The sequence below is a fragment of the Raphanus sativus genome, chromosome 5 (assembly GCF_000801105.2).
Source record: "Raphanus sativus cultivar WK10039 chromosome 5, ASM80110v3, whole genome shotgun sequence".
Lineage (NCBI taxonomy): Eukaryota > Viridiplantae > Streptophyta > Magnoliopsida > Brassicales > Brassicaceae > Raphanus > Raphanus sativus.
In genome coordinates, this window is record NC_079515.1 from 29,149,096 (window position 1) to 29,163,255 (window position 14,160).

The 14,160-nt window shown below is 35.3% G+C and overlaps 3 protein-coding genes across 4 annotated transcripts; 2 read left to right on the forward strand and 1 right to left on the reverse strand.

The window, feature by feature from the left end:
• The first annotated feature begins 819 nt into the window (after positions 1–819).
• LOC108835900 (uncharacterized) lies at positions 820–2,388 on the forward strand. Of its 2 annotated transcripts, none has more exons than XM_018609120.2 (4): positions 820–1,005; positions 1,273–1,686; positions 1,766–1,997; positions 2,070–2,388. In XM_018609120.2, the coding sequence occupies exons 1-3, from the start codon at positions 934–936 to the stop codon at positions 1,979–1,981; spliced, it is 702 nt and encodes a 233-aa protein (XP_018464622.1). In that variant the 5' UTR covers positions 820–933; the 3' UTR covers positions 1,982–1,997; positions 2,070–2,388. The 2 variants fall into 2 exon arrangements, with proteins under 2 accessions (XP_018464622.1, XP_018464621.1); XM_018609119.2 differs by having other exon boundaries at positions 821–1,005; positions 2,085–2,388.
• Positions 2,389–6,616: 4,228 nt separating this feature from the next.
• Positions 6,617–8,364, forward strand: LOC108859449 (transcription factor HHO6). The gene is made up of 5 exons (XM_018633350.2): positions 6,617–6,913; positions 7,001–7,203; positions 7,296–7,575; positions 7,669–7,745; positions 7,828–8,364. The coding sequence occupies exons 1-5, from the start codon at positions 6,715–6,717 to the stop codon at positions 8,080–8,082; spliced, it is 1,014 nt and encodes a 337-aa protein (XP_018488852.1). The 5' UTR covers positions 6,617–6,714; the 3' UTR covers positions 8,083–8,364.
• Positions 8,365–9,463: 1,099 nt separating this feature from the next.
• LOC108863401 (polyadenylate-binding protein RBP47A) lies at positions 9,464–12,468 on the reverse strand. Its single transcript, XM_018637813.2, has 6 exons — positions 11,907–12,468; positions 11,002–11,488; positions 10,825–10,892; positions 10,617–10,747; positions 10,425–10,518; positions 9,464–9,842 (listed from the first exon to the last, which is right to left on the reverse strand). The coding sequence occupies exons 1-6, from the start codon at positions 12,270–12,272 to the stop codon at positions 9,717–9,719; spliced, it is 1,272 nt and encodes a 423-aa protein (XP_018493315.1). The 5' UTR covers positions 12,273–12,468; the 3' UTR covers positions 9,464–9,716.
• Positions 12,469–14,160: the final 1,692 nt, after the last annotated feature.

The following is a 14,160-nucleotide window of genomic DNA, read 5'->3' on the forward strand; positions in this document are numbered from 1 at the left end:
AACTGACACGATGGTTAGACCAAGTTCGACTATAAACTGATAGTCGGACTGAATCCAATAATTGGTTCTACCAGTAATTACTCAAATTAGATCTCAAAATTATTAAACTGGTAAAAATCAATAAAAATATCAAAAATCTATAAACTATCCATATAAACATAAAATTAGTTTATATTTATGATGTTCTATATTCAAAAATTATTTTTATATTTTAATTATGTATCATATTTACTAATGTTACTTTTAAATTTATATACTAAAAATATATTAAATCAAATTATTGAACCATATTTAACCCGATCTAATCATATTGAACTGTGACTCAAAAAAAAATTCGGTTTAGTTTTCGGTCCGTTTTTAAGAATACTATAAAAATACAATAACATCAAACAAAACTGTACCAATAATCTTGTCATTTTTCCTGTGAAAATAACTGAATATAATTCACTATTTTTTTAACAAGAATGTAATTCAATATCATACACTCACAATAACTTTTTCCTTTTCTAAAAAAATATTAACTCTCACTTTTATCTTATATTCTAGTACTTTTGCGGATATAAAATTTTGGTTGTTATTTTTATTTTAGATATGGTATATTATAATAATAATAATTATTACAAACTTTTTTTGGTGCAACTTATTATAACTAAAACTGTTAAAAATAAATAAATAAAAAATTCATGTTTCAATTGGGTTGACAACGTAGGTGGCATGTGGATCCTCACGTGATCTTACGCTGGTCCTAGTCGCAGGTGATCCAGCTTCGTCCACTGACTAGGGTTGAATTCTCTAGGTCACGTTCCTTCTTATCCTCTCTATTCACAGAACCTTCCTTCCTTCCTTCCTTCCTTCCTTCCTTCCTTCCTTCCTTCAATGGTCTCTCTGTGAGAAAAAGACGCAAACCAAAGCAACAGCCTTAAAAATATAAAAATGGCCATGTCTCATCTCTTCCTTTCTTCGCCTCGACCTTCATTGGCTCCGCGACTCCACTCACCGACCCAGGTAACCAAAACCTCTCTTCTATCGAATCTTCAATTCCTCCTTGCGACCCATATAAAAAGGTTGCTCCTTTTTCACTATCTAAGCCATATTTGTAGTTAGGTAATAGCGTTTCTGAGATCAAAGTCGATCAATTTCATCTCTTGTTGGGGTCTATTAAACATATAAATGGTGAATATGTCGTTTAGGTACATAAGCTCTGTTTCAAAACAGAACATCTGTTCTTATGTGAATGAGGTTTTACCTTCATGAGTTTTATCTTGTTTGCAGTTGTACTCTAACAAGAGTAAAAGTCTCAAGGGTGCAAATGAAGCTAAAGCATCAAATAGATTATTCCTCTGCCGCTCAATTCATATGGAATCTGATCATTCAGGGGACTCAAAGAGGCTTACTTTCGACACCCTTTTGAGGAAAGCAAAACATGTTTGGAATGATTCTCCACAGCCGGTCAAGGACTTCCCTTGGAACAGAGCGTTCGAGAACTTCGTGCAGCTCGTTCTCGATCTCGCCATATCAGTCGTTAAGCTTCTGTTTGTTCCCGTGTTGGCGGTTTCCTCCGTCAGCGAGATGTCTTATTGTGCACATGAGAGGAAGCTTGCTTTAGTCCCGTTCCCGTTACTCATCGGTGTTGTTGTTGGAGGCATTCTACAAGGAACCGCTTTGAACATCTCTCCTCGTCTTAAGGTCCGTGACTTGTTGTGACAGTCTCAAAACCCTTCTGGTCTTAAGAGATAAAGAGTTTTTTTGTTTCTTTTTATTGCAGGAAGCGGAAGTACCGTGGCATTTGATAGCTATGATGATGCTATTCACTCTGATCAAGCTTCCTGGACCGTACTATCCATATTGGGGGCGCTTGTTTGTTCCTCATTTTGCGAATGGAGTGTTGTTTAGAGCACTTTGGTCCATGTTCTTTTGGTATAAGAAGACTAGAAATACATCAGGAACTCCTCTGCAGAATCACAGTTCGGAAACAAAATGACCGCCTTGACCCAAAGGTATATATATAGAGAAGCATATGGACATGTTTAGATATGACTGTAGTTTCTAAGTTTATGTATCGCTGTTAGTTGTGTCTTTTGTAGGTGGGAGTTGGGTCACTTTGATTGGTTCTGGGGATTATCTGGAACCTCATTGTGTTGAGCATAGAGAGGAGTTTTCTTCTTTTTTACATCTTCAAATCTCATCAGAGAACTCGAGGTATATGAGTTCATTATATATAATATTGTAGGCCCTAGAGTTGAGTTCTGTTTTCTCCTCTTTAGTTTTTATTGACAATGTTACATGTGAAAGTTGTCTTAGTTATCTCGAAGACCACACTTCTTGGGGAATGTATTTTTGTATCTTTGAGATGGAAACAAGGAGAAGGAATGGTTCATGTTTTGTTCAGATAGAATGTTTTTTTAGGTTAATACCGAGTAAGAACAGTAAAGTGATACAAGTAAGAATGAGATTTATAATTTGCTTAAGTATTGGTTACGAGGTGATTGAGTTCTTCTCACTCAAAACTTCACAAGTAAAAAACTCTCGACACAATTATCATCTCCACGAGAAAGATAACCTTTGCAGCCTCTGTTTAGTCTCACTCAATTTCTCGGTTGGTCTCTTTGCTCATTGTTTCACTGCCGAGAGCAGAGCAATAGCTGCTGTTGCTGTCGCACCTTCCTCTGATTCTCTAATCTTTATGTTCCACAGCTCCCATCTGTCCAGCTTTTTCCATCCCAATTGCCACGCACCCCCTCTTCTCCTTGCAGTCTAAGTCCACTCTAAGCCACGCCTGAGAGGATGTGCAGTGGTGCTGCACACAGAGAAACGCATGAACTAACATTCTCAACAGACAACACTGACGACCAGTGCTCTAGAAAACTTAAGAAACGTTGATTGTTTCTTTATATCAACCAGACAGCTTTAATGCAATGAAAAAAGTTTTAATTTTGATTGCATGTTTCAACTTAGCTACAAGAATTTGCGTGACCAGTACGGTAACCATAGGGAAAGAGAGTTTGTCATGATCTTGAACAATACAAGGAGATTTGTGTTCTCACCCGAAACTCGAAGTATAAATTTTTTTTTAACAATTATTATCCTCTCAAAAAGTTAACCTCAGAAAGCTCTGGTTACTCTTGGGTTATCGGTCGGTCTCCATGCTAACCGGTTCACAGCGAGACATGGCAATTGAACGGTTCGAGCTTCAGAGCAAGAGATGATGTTACTGTTGTACCTTCCTCTTTTTCTTTAATCGTTATATGTTCCACTGCTCTATACGTCCACTCTCCATTCGTACTGCTAATCTAAACTATACAAGTCAAGACTCAACCAACTTTCCCGCCTAAAGCTGTTACTCCACCTACACGTCATCACTTATAAAAAAGCTCTCGCAACTTTCTCCTCTGCTCCACTTACAAAACGGTGGTTGCCTTTATCTTGAACTATAGCCACACAGTTAATGTCATGACCATGAACACTTGAGGACGAGCCAGTTCATGTCAATGCTCCACTCTGTGTGGCCTTTGACCTCACAAACAGAAGCAAAATTTCCCCTTCTTACACCACATTAAAGTTCGATTTTTGTTGTCCAAACTGCAAGGGTGAATCGTCCAGATCATTAAGGCAATTCCACTAACAAAAGCGTTGCAGTTGCTTTAAGAGTAAACAGAGATAAAGAGTCCAAGCACAAAACTTTACATTCTTCTGCAACAGATAACACAGAGGATGATGCAATAATGTGATTTAGATACTGCTTAGATAGACATACTTCACTTGTGTTTATTAGCTTTAATGCGTACCACTAGGCTGCGACGGAAAAGAAACATTCCAGTCATTCAAAACTCCAGCTGAAGATGCATAAGCAAATATTGCATCGGTTTCAGAAACCATATACACGGTGATGCTACAAGTTACACCTTTCATGACCGACATCAAATGGTTGATGCCCTGGCTAAGGTTTCCTTTGTGTAATGCTTCTTTCATGACCAACTAATTAGATCTCTTTTAATTAATCAAATTGGTGTTAAAAAAATGGGTTAAACCCTACTGCGTAGATAGTGTTTCAAAAAACAAAAAAGACCCTAGTGCATAGTGGCGTAGAAATGTTTTCAAATGAAATGAATCCTAACAAATAAGAAAAAGTAGATTCTTTGACTATGACTATCCGACAAAATCAATGGGAACGGAGAAATCTATGAGGATCCAACGCACAGGTCAAAACTTCTATATTTGAGACTGGTCTTTGTATATCATTTCAAACCACTGGTTGATGGGCAAGATTTTCATTTCTATGAAAATGAGAATCTAACTGGCATAAAATACATACATAATAAGTGGATAAGTAAATAAACAATTAGATATTCGATTGGCCTTTCCAATATATTTGTCTCGCGTCTGTAAATTCGAAGAATATATATTGGTACACTTTTATTTTTCAACAAAATGTGTTTGCATGTTTGGGTTGGCAGACAAAACTATTCTCTGCACATGACATGATGAGTCAAATTATGCCTAAATATATACCAGCTATTTTACATTTTAGAATAATCAACTTTTTAAATAATCAAATCAAAACAAAGCTATTTTTACATTTTAGATATTAAAATTTACGAAAAGCTATTTTTACATTTTACCAGATAAGACACATTCAATACGATTCTTTTAAAATGTAGAGAATGTGATCCACACTAAGTATTTAATAGTATTTGAAGTATTATTTGTAATATATTTGAAGTATTTGCTTGAAAAATATATTTGACTTCAGTTTTTGGGTTAAATTTATAAAATTTATCTACTATATTAAAGTTTTATATATCCTGGTTCTGTTTAATTTGGAAAACTGACGACTTCATAATGATATTACTATAATCGGTTGGGGAACGAGCCAGAGAAGCATTTGCAAAAGTTCCTTGGACAAAAATCTTCAACTTCACAAAAGCTCGAAAAAATCGGAAAGTGGAGAAAAAAGAGGAAGAAACAACCACATTTCTTTGTGGTTTTGGTATCTTTGACTTTGACGCACCACATCTTTGGGTTAAGCTTTTCACCGACAGTTACCTTTAATTTTTTTTCCTGAAGCAAACAAATTATGATATTTATTAATAGGAAAAAATGGCTAATTAAGCTATATCCAAATTTGATTTTGTCTTTCTACACATTTGAACTTATAATTTTATAATAATATTCCTTCTATTATTTTTAGTATGAAACTGACCCTCACACCTTCTAATCTATTTTTAAATTTAATTTATAATTGAATATGTATTACTCCTATGTATTAATTTATTAATAAAAATAACAATAAATATCTAACTCCTCTCTATTTTACGTCATTGTTTGCCCCGCACCTCAAAAAGAAAACTTATTTGCCTTTCCATCTTGTCGAGCAAATCGGCTAACTAGTTGGAAAATACAGCGAACTCTAGGTGAAACGGCATCTCTGTCTCTTTTGTTAATCTCTCCGCCGCGGACCATTTATATACATATACATATATAAAATAACATATCAAACTGAATATTTATTAATAAAATATTAGTATATGCAATTCTTTTATTTCTTAACGATATTACATATTATTATTTGATTTTTTTTATAGAGTTACGGTGACCTGATTTTCCGGTTCGAATTAAAATAGATAACTAATCAAATTAAAATTTACGGGTGTTACCCTAGCCCTAAATAATGTGGTAAGGTTTTTCCATCTAGAACAATTGTTTAAGGAGCCGATGTTGTGATCGCACATAAATCAAAATGTCAAATCTTCATTGGCTTGAGGAGTTCTGAAGTTATGCTATTTTTATCTCAATCATATTCTTTGACGTTGTTATATGAATCATCAGTTTCTTTGCATTGATTGTTGTACCATGTGGTTAGTTTAGTAACTCTACGTATAGTCAGGCTAATATAGATCCATTGTTTAGACTTTAGAGTTCATTTGAATATTAGGAGAGAGAGTTTATTTAGAATTGCACCGATCTGTTATTTTATATATGTATATATATTTAAATAATGATAGTAGCAATTTCTGTGAAAATATATCTTTTAACAGTTGATGTTTAGATAAACAATGGAAATTTTGTGTTTTGTTAGAAATAAATTACGTTCCCTATATTTCAACTAAAACCAAAACATAACTTTTTCTTTTCTTTTTGCTTAACAACATAATTTTTCTTTTTTGAAATTTAACATAACTTTTTCTTGCTACTAGGAAAAACATAACTATAAAATTCTTCAAGCCAATGAAGTAAAAGCAGAAATTTCGAGTTGTAATATACTTTCCATTAGTCGTCTATAATATTTTAAGCCAGAAATTTTGTCCAATAATCATGTTTTAAGTTTTAACCAAGAAAATGGAATATTTTAAAGTTTCAAAAAAAAAAAAAAAAAATGGAATATTTTAAGTTTTAACCAAGAAAAAAAAATGGAATGTGAAATGTTTTAAAAGTAAAAGCATGGAATGTGAATGGTAAAGAAAATAATGAAAAAAAAAATCACGGGTTTCGTATGAATACGAAGAGAACGAGTCTAACTCGCTAGTATCGTGTAAAACACGAAACACACCGAGTGAGAAGGATAAGGAATGTGAGAGATACGCGACGAAGCGAACAGTTTGTTTTTAAAAGAAAAAAAGATACCCCACAAACGAATCTTCTAGCTTTCCTCTTCTTTCAATCAATCTTCTTTCTTCTCTTTCTTTAGAAAGTTGAAACACACAACTCTCTATAGAAATGGGTTCTTTAGGAGATGAACTTACTCTAGGACAGAGGAGACACTGTTCTATTCCGACAAAAGCTTCCACGATCATGAATGTTGCGGTGGAGAAAGGTTGTAAACTCGAGGAACATGTTAAGAAGCTCGAAGAAGAGAAGAGGAAGATCCAAGGCAGTGAACTCGAGCTTCCTCTCTGTTTGCAGATTTTAAACGATGGTTCGTTCGTCTGATTCATCTCTGAAAAGCTGAAACTTCGTTTTTTTCTTTTTTTCTCGATGAATGATTGTGTTTGTTTTCTTGCAGCGATTTCGTATCTCAAGAAAAAAACAGAGATGGATGATACTCAGCCATTGTTGAAAGATTTCATCTCTCTCCGTAGACCTATTGGAGAAGAACATGTCGAAGAGCTTTTCAAGGAGAAGAAGTTTCAGCTATGGAGAGAAAATGATCACATCTCAAACACGAGATTCTCAGACAAGAAGATCAAGAACACGCTAGATATTGAGGTAATAAAAACCCCTGAAGACTTTAAAAAACATGTTTTAAGATGAGAATCAGGACAAGGGTTTGAGTTCGAGAGTGTGTTGTTCTGTTGCAGAGAAATGAGGATAAATCTTGTAGCTCTTTATCTATGTTGTTGAGTCCTGGCATGAGGACTCCAAAGGTGGAAACCGGTTTAGGCCTCGGTTTAACTTCAAGCTCAATGGTTGATCGAAGAAGAAGAAAAGGCATGGCTTCTTGTGGCATTCCTTCTAACTCCGTGCCACAGCCACCACCGTATCTTCAGCAGCAAGCGTTGCGGAAGCAAAGAAGGTGTTGGACTCCTGAGTTACATCGCCGTTTCGTTGATGCATTGCAACAGCTCGGTGGTCCTGGAGGTAATAAAAAGACAAATCCATCTTCTTGTTCTTGAAGTTTTGGTTTACTTAAATACAGAATGTAATATTTTGTGTCTATTTTTGAGAGAACAGTTGCAACTCCTAAACAAATCAGAGAGCATATGCAAGAAGAAGACTTAACCAATGATGAAGTCAAGAGTCATTTACAGGTAAATTTAATGGTTAAGGTATTTGATTCTTTTAATGGCTCTTATTAACAACCCCATCTTTCTCTCTGTTATATATTTTTAGAAATACCGGTTACACATCAGGAAGTCTGACTCGAGTGAGGAGAAACGATCAGTAGTTGTTTTAGGGTTTAACTTGTGGAACTCATCATCACAAGAAGAAGAAAGTGGTGAGGAAGGAGAATCATCAAAGAGAAGCAGCAATTCACAATCAGATTCTCCTCAAGGTCCTTTGCAGTTACATTGTACAACAACTACAACATGTGGTGATAGTAGCATGGAAGATGCTGAAGATGCTAAATCTGAGAGGAGAGATTGACATCTCCATAAATCTCAAGATCCTTTTTTAAAGAACCATACTCTTGATTCCGTTTTTGTTGTTTTTTGGATTCACTTTCTAGTGAATGAGAAAAATAATCACAGAAAAGAATATACATCTATTTTTATTTTTATATATTTAGAGAGAGAAAGATAGAGACAGAGAGGTTGATCAAATTATTTACAGAGATTGTTAGGTCTGTTTTTTTTTTTGTGCGGCATTTTGGTTGGGTTTAAACTGAGGCATTACCCAAGTAATAATATTATTTTAATGTTTGTTTCATACCTTTTCATCTTTTTCTTTAGAAGAAAATTTGAATTTTAGTTATGTTGGTTCGATTGATATATAAAGTTATGATTACATAATTCATCAATTTGAATATGATCACACTCTAGACATAAGAATCTTGATATTGCACACTTCAAGGAAAGTATTTAAACTTGGTGGTAAATTATATTAATGGGTTTCTTCAAGCTCAAGAAACTAATTGTTGTCTCGGCATTTGATAAATTTGGAACCAGATTGGGAGAAGAGTCTGCTGAATGTCTTTAATGGGCCACTGTAGGATCAGTCCTTTTGAGTTGGTGTGAAGCCTAGCTGTTTCTCTCCTTTTAAATTAAATAAAAAGAAGTATGATTCGTCCATTGTCAAGTCTTATAAATTTTTGGATTAAGACTTTTGACTTGCATGTTTTAATGCCTATAAAGTATCACCAGTGAGCAAAACGGTTGCCTCTTTTGAGTCACTCGCTCTCAGGTTCTGTCACCATTTTGATTGGAATTTTTGTCAAGTCTTTTCGTTTTCATAAATGTATTTTTTGAAAGTGCGAGATGGTTCTAATATAAAGAGTAATACATAAAAAAAAATATCGTACGAAGTACTACACAGAAAATAGTGAAGGTTTCGTTTCTCTTACAAAGAACTATAACTACCTCTCAAAACTTCATCAGATAAAGGAACTAAACTACCTCTCGTTGAAAAGCCCTATGCCTTCTTCAGAAGCTGGACCAAGTATGGTGAAAAGAACTACGAAAGTAGCTGCTTCATCTGTGGATGTTATGGCAACAAGAAGAAGAGAAGACTAGATGAGCAACCCAAGAAAGTTTCTGCAGAAGAGAAAGCTGCGTTGAAGGCTTGACAAGCTGCTAGAAAAACCATCGCTCGGTCTTACAGTAAACAGTTTTGATGAAAATCTTTGCTTGATGGTCTCCAACGGGGAGGAGAGTGATGATTTATCACATTGTAGCGGTTATTTATACAAAGATTTATCCCAAAACTATTTCTTTTCTCGGAGGATTAACCTTCTGATCTTTTTAACTGTTGTTTACACATGAATCTGTTTCTCTTTGTTGTGAACTATCTGACCATTTGGCAAAATAACTTACTGGTAACATGACAAATAAACTTAGGAAACTGAGAACAAAAATTCAAGTTTAAGGCAACCCCAAAATTTTGACAGAGACAGAAAGACAAGTAGAATTCAAATCCAGGATACAAGACCATCTAACCCCTGATACCAACAACTGATCATTGGATCGCTTTGACATTTCCGATGGCTTGTTTTAGTAACCAATGCCCGTAAGCAAGTCCAGGACCTCACGGGGTTTTTGATGATAGTGACAAACCAACACTTTTCAAGAAGCTCCAGGGACAGCAGCCGCTGCAGTAGCATACATGTTTGAGTCCTGATTCGCATATCCGTTGTAACCTTGTCCTCTTGAGTATCCTCCGTTCCATTGGTGGCCAGAGTCATTTCTCCACTGTCGTTAAAAGATTTCAAAAGTTTAACAATATTAGTAAACGGATCATGTCTTCAACAAAAGATTTACAAAGTTGGTTTATTCATTCATGCAAAAGCCAACAAATAGTTGATTAGTGTTGGGCAAGTAAGAGACTACGACTTTCTTGTAGAGACTAATCATGAAACCAAGAGAACTCTTAAGATAAGTGAATATAAATTGACATGGGTAAAGGCTTCTACTAACTTCATTAATCTTCATAGCTGTAGATATTTTCAGTCATAAAAGAAAAAACACAAGACCCATCACTTTTGTTTTCTAACACAAGACCATCACAATTGCTTTGGATAGTGTATAGGACGATGACAAAGTGGGCCAAGGAGACAAGCCTTAGATTTGCCAATCAAAGTAGTCAACGAAACACGTGAAAAGGTTCCACTTGGTTTTTATGGCCCGCAATACACCTATTACCTATAACTGTATCCACCCAATTGAGACAAAAAAACAAAGACCCAAAAGACTCTAAAACTAAGTTTGACCTGGACCACACTTATAGAAGAAATGCATAAAGATTCCAGTAAGATAAAACACACTTTCTTGTACCTGTTTGTTTGGGCTTCTTCCCCAAGAAAGCCGGACAGTGTTCTTCCCAATGACTGTCCCGTTCAAGTTCCCGATGGCTTCTTCAGCACTCTGCCTGTCAAAACCAAATGGTATGTCACTTTGCAACAACCCATCTTCATTGTTAAAATAAACTGGATGAGCAAGCTTGACAAGCGAGTATCATGTTAGTACCTGCTACCAAATTGGACAAAACCGCATCCTTTTCCTACTGGAATCTTGACCGAAACAACCTCCCCAAACTGGGAGAAAGGTTGCATGAGGTCTTCTTCAGTAACATCAGCGTCAAGACCTCCAACAAATATCTGCAATTGTAATTTAAAAAAAAGCAGTGAGTCATATTGTAGTTAGCATAACAAGAATAATAGCTAGAAGAACCCACCGTTGAGTTATTTGATTCCCCATCAGCCGTAGAACCATCTCCTCCATGTCCACCAGCCAGTGTCAGAGCTAGTACACAATAAAAAGCATCAATACAACTTGCTACTCTAGTGAATGCTTAGTAACATACGCTACAACTAAAACATTGTAGTCACAAAGATCATACACCATCACTTACCTTGTGAACCACCATTTTGTTGGCCGTAAGCAGCGGCTCTTTTGGGGGTTGCAACACCAACACGCATCTGCCTGCTCGAGCAGAAAGCGCCGTTCATTTCCGTCAGCGCCTTTGACCGCTCGCTCTCATCACCAAACCTGACAAACCCGTAGCCTTTGGAACGCCCGGTGTTGGAATCAATCACAACTTTTGCACCTTTGACAGATTGGTACGCAGCAAAAGTCTCCATCAGCAGAGTATCAGTCACATCAGGAGCCAAATCTCCTACGAATAAAGATAGATCAGGACCGTTGTTTTCGGAAGCTCTCTTCTCGCCGGTACTGAAAGATGCCCAGTTCAAACGGAAGGGCTGCTCAGCGTTAGGCATTGTTACGCCGCTGTAGCTCTGAAGAACTTCCTCAGCTGCGGAACGTGAGAGGAACTCGACAAAACCGTAGCCTTCTGACTGACTAGTTTGCTTGTTTCGTATCACTTTCACAGAGGAAACCTAAACAAAAATTAACAAAACAAGAATAAGCTAAACATAACGTTAGAAGACGATGTTCTGTAACTGATCTTATTACCAATTGACATGTTTTTAATTGTGTTCAGAATAAGAAAGATTCTCTAAACGTGGCAAGTTACTTTTATTGCCTTATATGAAGTAGCTTTTAAGTTGTTCTATTCAAGGTCAACCATTACCCAAAATGTCAACCAATTGGCTTGCTACGTAATCACAATGTTCATTTAAGATCTAAGAACCAATCAATACTATCATAAAGTTAAGAACTTTGCTAATTTTACATTGGATGATTAACCATAACGAATCTTTCCAATAATGGAAAGAAGTCTGGGATCTGCAAACTGATGTTTACATGTGTCACTTTCTATGTCAGAGAAAAATATAAGATTTCAAGAATAATAACCTGGTTGGTGTGAGAGAAACAGGTGTGGAGATAAGTCTCGTCCATCCAATGAAGAAGATCACCAATCCAGAGAGTCTTCACATCGTCACCACTAGATCCACCACGCTTCTGTTGTTGTTGCTGGTGATAAGGAGGAGCGTATTGAAACTGAGGATAAGCAGCAGCTTGGTTGTAAGGAGCGTATTGGTGGTGAGGAGGATACATCATCATCTGTTGCTGCTGCTGCATCATAGCCATAGCCGCCATCCATTGTTGATGTTGTTGCCACTGTTGTTGTTGTTGTTGCGAGGGAGGAGGTGGCGTTGTCCCGGCTGGTGTAGCCGCCGCCGCCGACGACGAATCTGGACAGTTGTTTGCCGTCTGCATCTTGCAAAATCCGATCCGATCTGGAAACTCTCTCTCTCTCTCTCTCTCTCCTCTTTAGATAAAGGAGGAAGCTTGTTGGAGCTCTCTGTGTGTTAATGGAGGAAACGGGAAGAAGGAGAGAGAGAGGATCAGATTTGGTCTTTCGAAGATAATGGAGGCGGAGAGAGAGAAGAGAGTGTGTTGTGTAGTTTCGGAGGGTTTAAGGCTTAGGTCTGAGAGAGAGAGAAGTGGTGGGGACGTGGGGTCCAGTTAGATCTAACGGTTCTGATTCGACCGTATTTTTAGGCTTCACATCAACTGATGACAGTTAATTGAGATATAATATTCATACCTCTCTACAATAAAAACGTGTAAATAAAATTGAAATCATGCTAAACATTTGTTAAAAATAATTAGTAAATTTAATTACTATAACATTTTATATACAGTATGTAATTATTTAATAATTTTAGACTTTTTAGTGGCCAATTAGTACATTTATAGTAATTAGGAAAACTTTTATATTTTATCCAAATTACATTAATATTTGTTTTCAAAACAAATTTATTGATGTAATTGACTAATTGAGTACAAAGGTGCGCGCAAAAATATTTCAGAATTGAAAGCTAGAGGACATGAAGTTGTGAAAGAGTCCATGAGCGAGTGTTAAGCTTAAGATATTGGACGTTGTAGTTTGTTTTGGAACAAATTCCCATTCTTATTCGACTAGTTTGGCCTTTAAAAGTTGAGCTAATAATTTAAAACAAGCGTGCGATGGGAGACACATCAATGATAAGTTTTTCTATTTAAAAAAAAAACTAGATCTTGATCCGCGCTTTGGAAGCGCGGAATATTTTACGATGAAAAATTTCACTAATAACTTAACAAATATTTTGTTAATTTTTAAATAGTGTGTATATAAAATATTTTTGTATTTAAATCAGTGTTTTTAAATTCAACCCGATTGTGATTATACCCGTTAATCCAGAGATCTGACAATTCAATTTTGGTTTTTAAAATATTCATATTAAAAAAAATCACTAAACCTCGAGACTAACCGATTGAACTGATGGATGACTGATATGTAATCTAATTGGATTTAAATTGTAATAGTTTCATAATTTGTAATCTTATAATCCAAATTTTAAAGTTCATTATTTTGCAATTTATGAAATTATGATGTTTCTACAAAATTCTAAAGAGAAAATGATAGATATAAAATAACTAAGATTAATTATTGTATTGTCTAGAAACATTGATAGTAGTATAAAAAATATATTGTTTGGAAACATTGATAGTAGTACAAAGAAATAAGTATATTGTTTGGAAACATGGATAGTAGTATAAAGAAAGTAACATTAGTGATTTAATGTAGGTTTAACTATAAAGTATAAATGTGTATTTAATTTAAAAACTTACAAAATAAATGTTAGGTCCAACAGAATGTTTCTGTTTTAATAAGATAGATATAAAAATAGTGTCGATCGATACCCGTTTTGCACACATATATGTTTACTTACTTTTCTTGGTTTTTCTCAGTTTTTTTTTTTCACAGTTTCATTTGTTTCTCTTCACCAACTTCATGATTTGTAACACCTGAGGAAAATGTTGTTTAAGTCTTTAGGGAGTAACTGCTAACATTGTATTTGTTTTTGAGTATCAGTTGTGTCATTTTATTGAGCCAAAACTAGTCGGAAATTACGAACTTTTCTTGGAACTAATAGTCTAATTTTCATTTAATTGACCATTCTTTTGGTTTTTGATTGAATATTACTCCCTCTGTTTTTTAAAGATGTATGTTTTAGAGTTTTCACACATATTAATAAAACACATTAATCATGCATTGTTTTTAAAAATTATCAAATTTCAATGCATTTTAACCAATAGTCTTTCAATAAATTCAATTAAT

Bases quoted from the DNA above. Each gene is read 5' to 3' on its own strand.
- LOC108863401 (XM_018637813.2), bottom strand. From the start codon at position 12,272: ATGCAGACGGCAAACAACTGTCCAGATTCGTCGTCGGCGGCGGCGGCT. The intron at 10,893-11,001 runs GTAAGTGATGGT...ATTGTGTACTAG, and splicing joins ACAAAATGGTGGTTCACAAG to CTCTGACACTGGCTGGTGGA. The intron at 9,843-10,424 runs GTACAAGAAAGT...TTTTAACGACAG, and splicing joins GAAGAAGCCCAAACAAACAG to TGGAGAAATGACTCTGGCCA.
- LOC108859449 (XM_018633350.2), top strand. From the start codon at position 6,715: ATGGGTTCTTTAGGAGATGAACTTACTCTAGGACAGAGGAGACACTGT. The intron at 6,914-7,000 runs GTTCGTTCGTCT...GTTTTCTTGCAG, and splicing joins TTTGCAGATTTTAAACGATG to CGATTTCGTATCTCAAGAAA. The intron at 7,576-7,668 runs GTAATAAAAAGA...TTGAGAGAACAG, and splicing joins ACAGCTCGGTGGTCCTGGAG to TTGCAACTCCTAAACAAATC.
- LOC108835900 (XM_018609120.2), top strand. From the start codon at position 934: ATGGCCATGTCTCATCTCTTCCTTTCTTCGCCTCGACCTTCATTGGCT. The intron at 1,006-1,272 runs GTAACCAAAACC...TCTTGTTTGCAG, and splicing joins GACTCCACTCACCGACCCAG to TTGTACTCTAACAAGAGTAA. The intron at 1,687-1,765 runs GTCCGTGACTTG...TTTTTATTGCAG, and splicing joins ACATCTCTCCTCGTCTTAAG to GAAGCGGAAGTACCGTGGCA.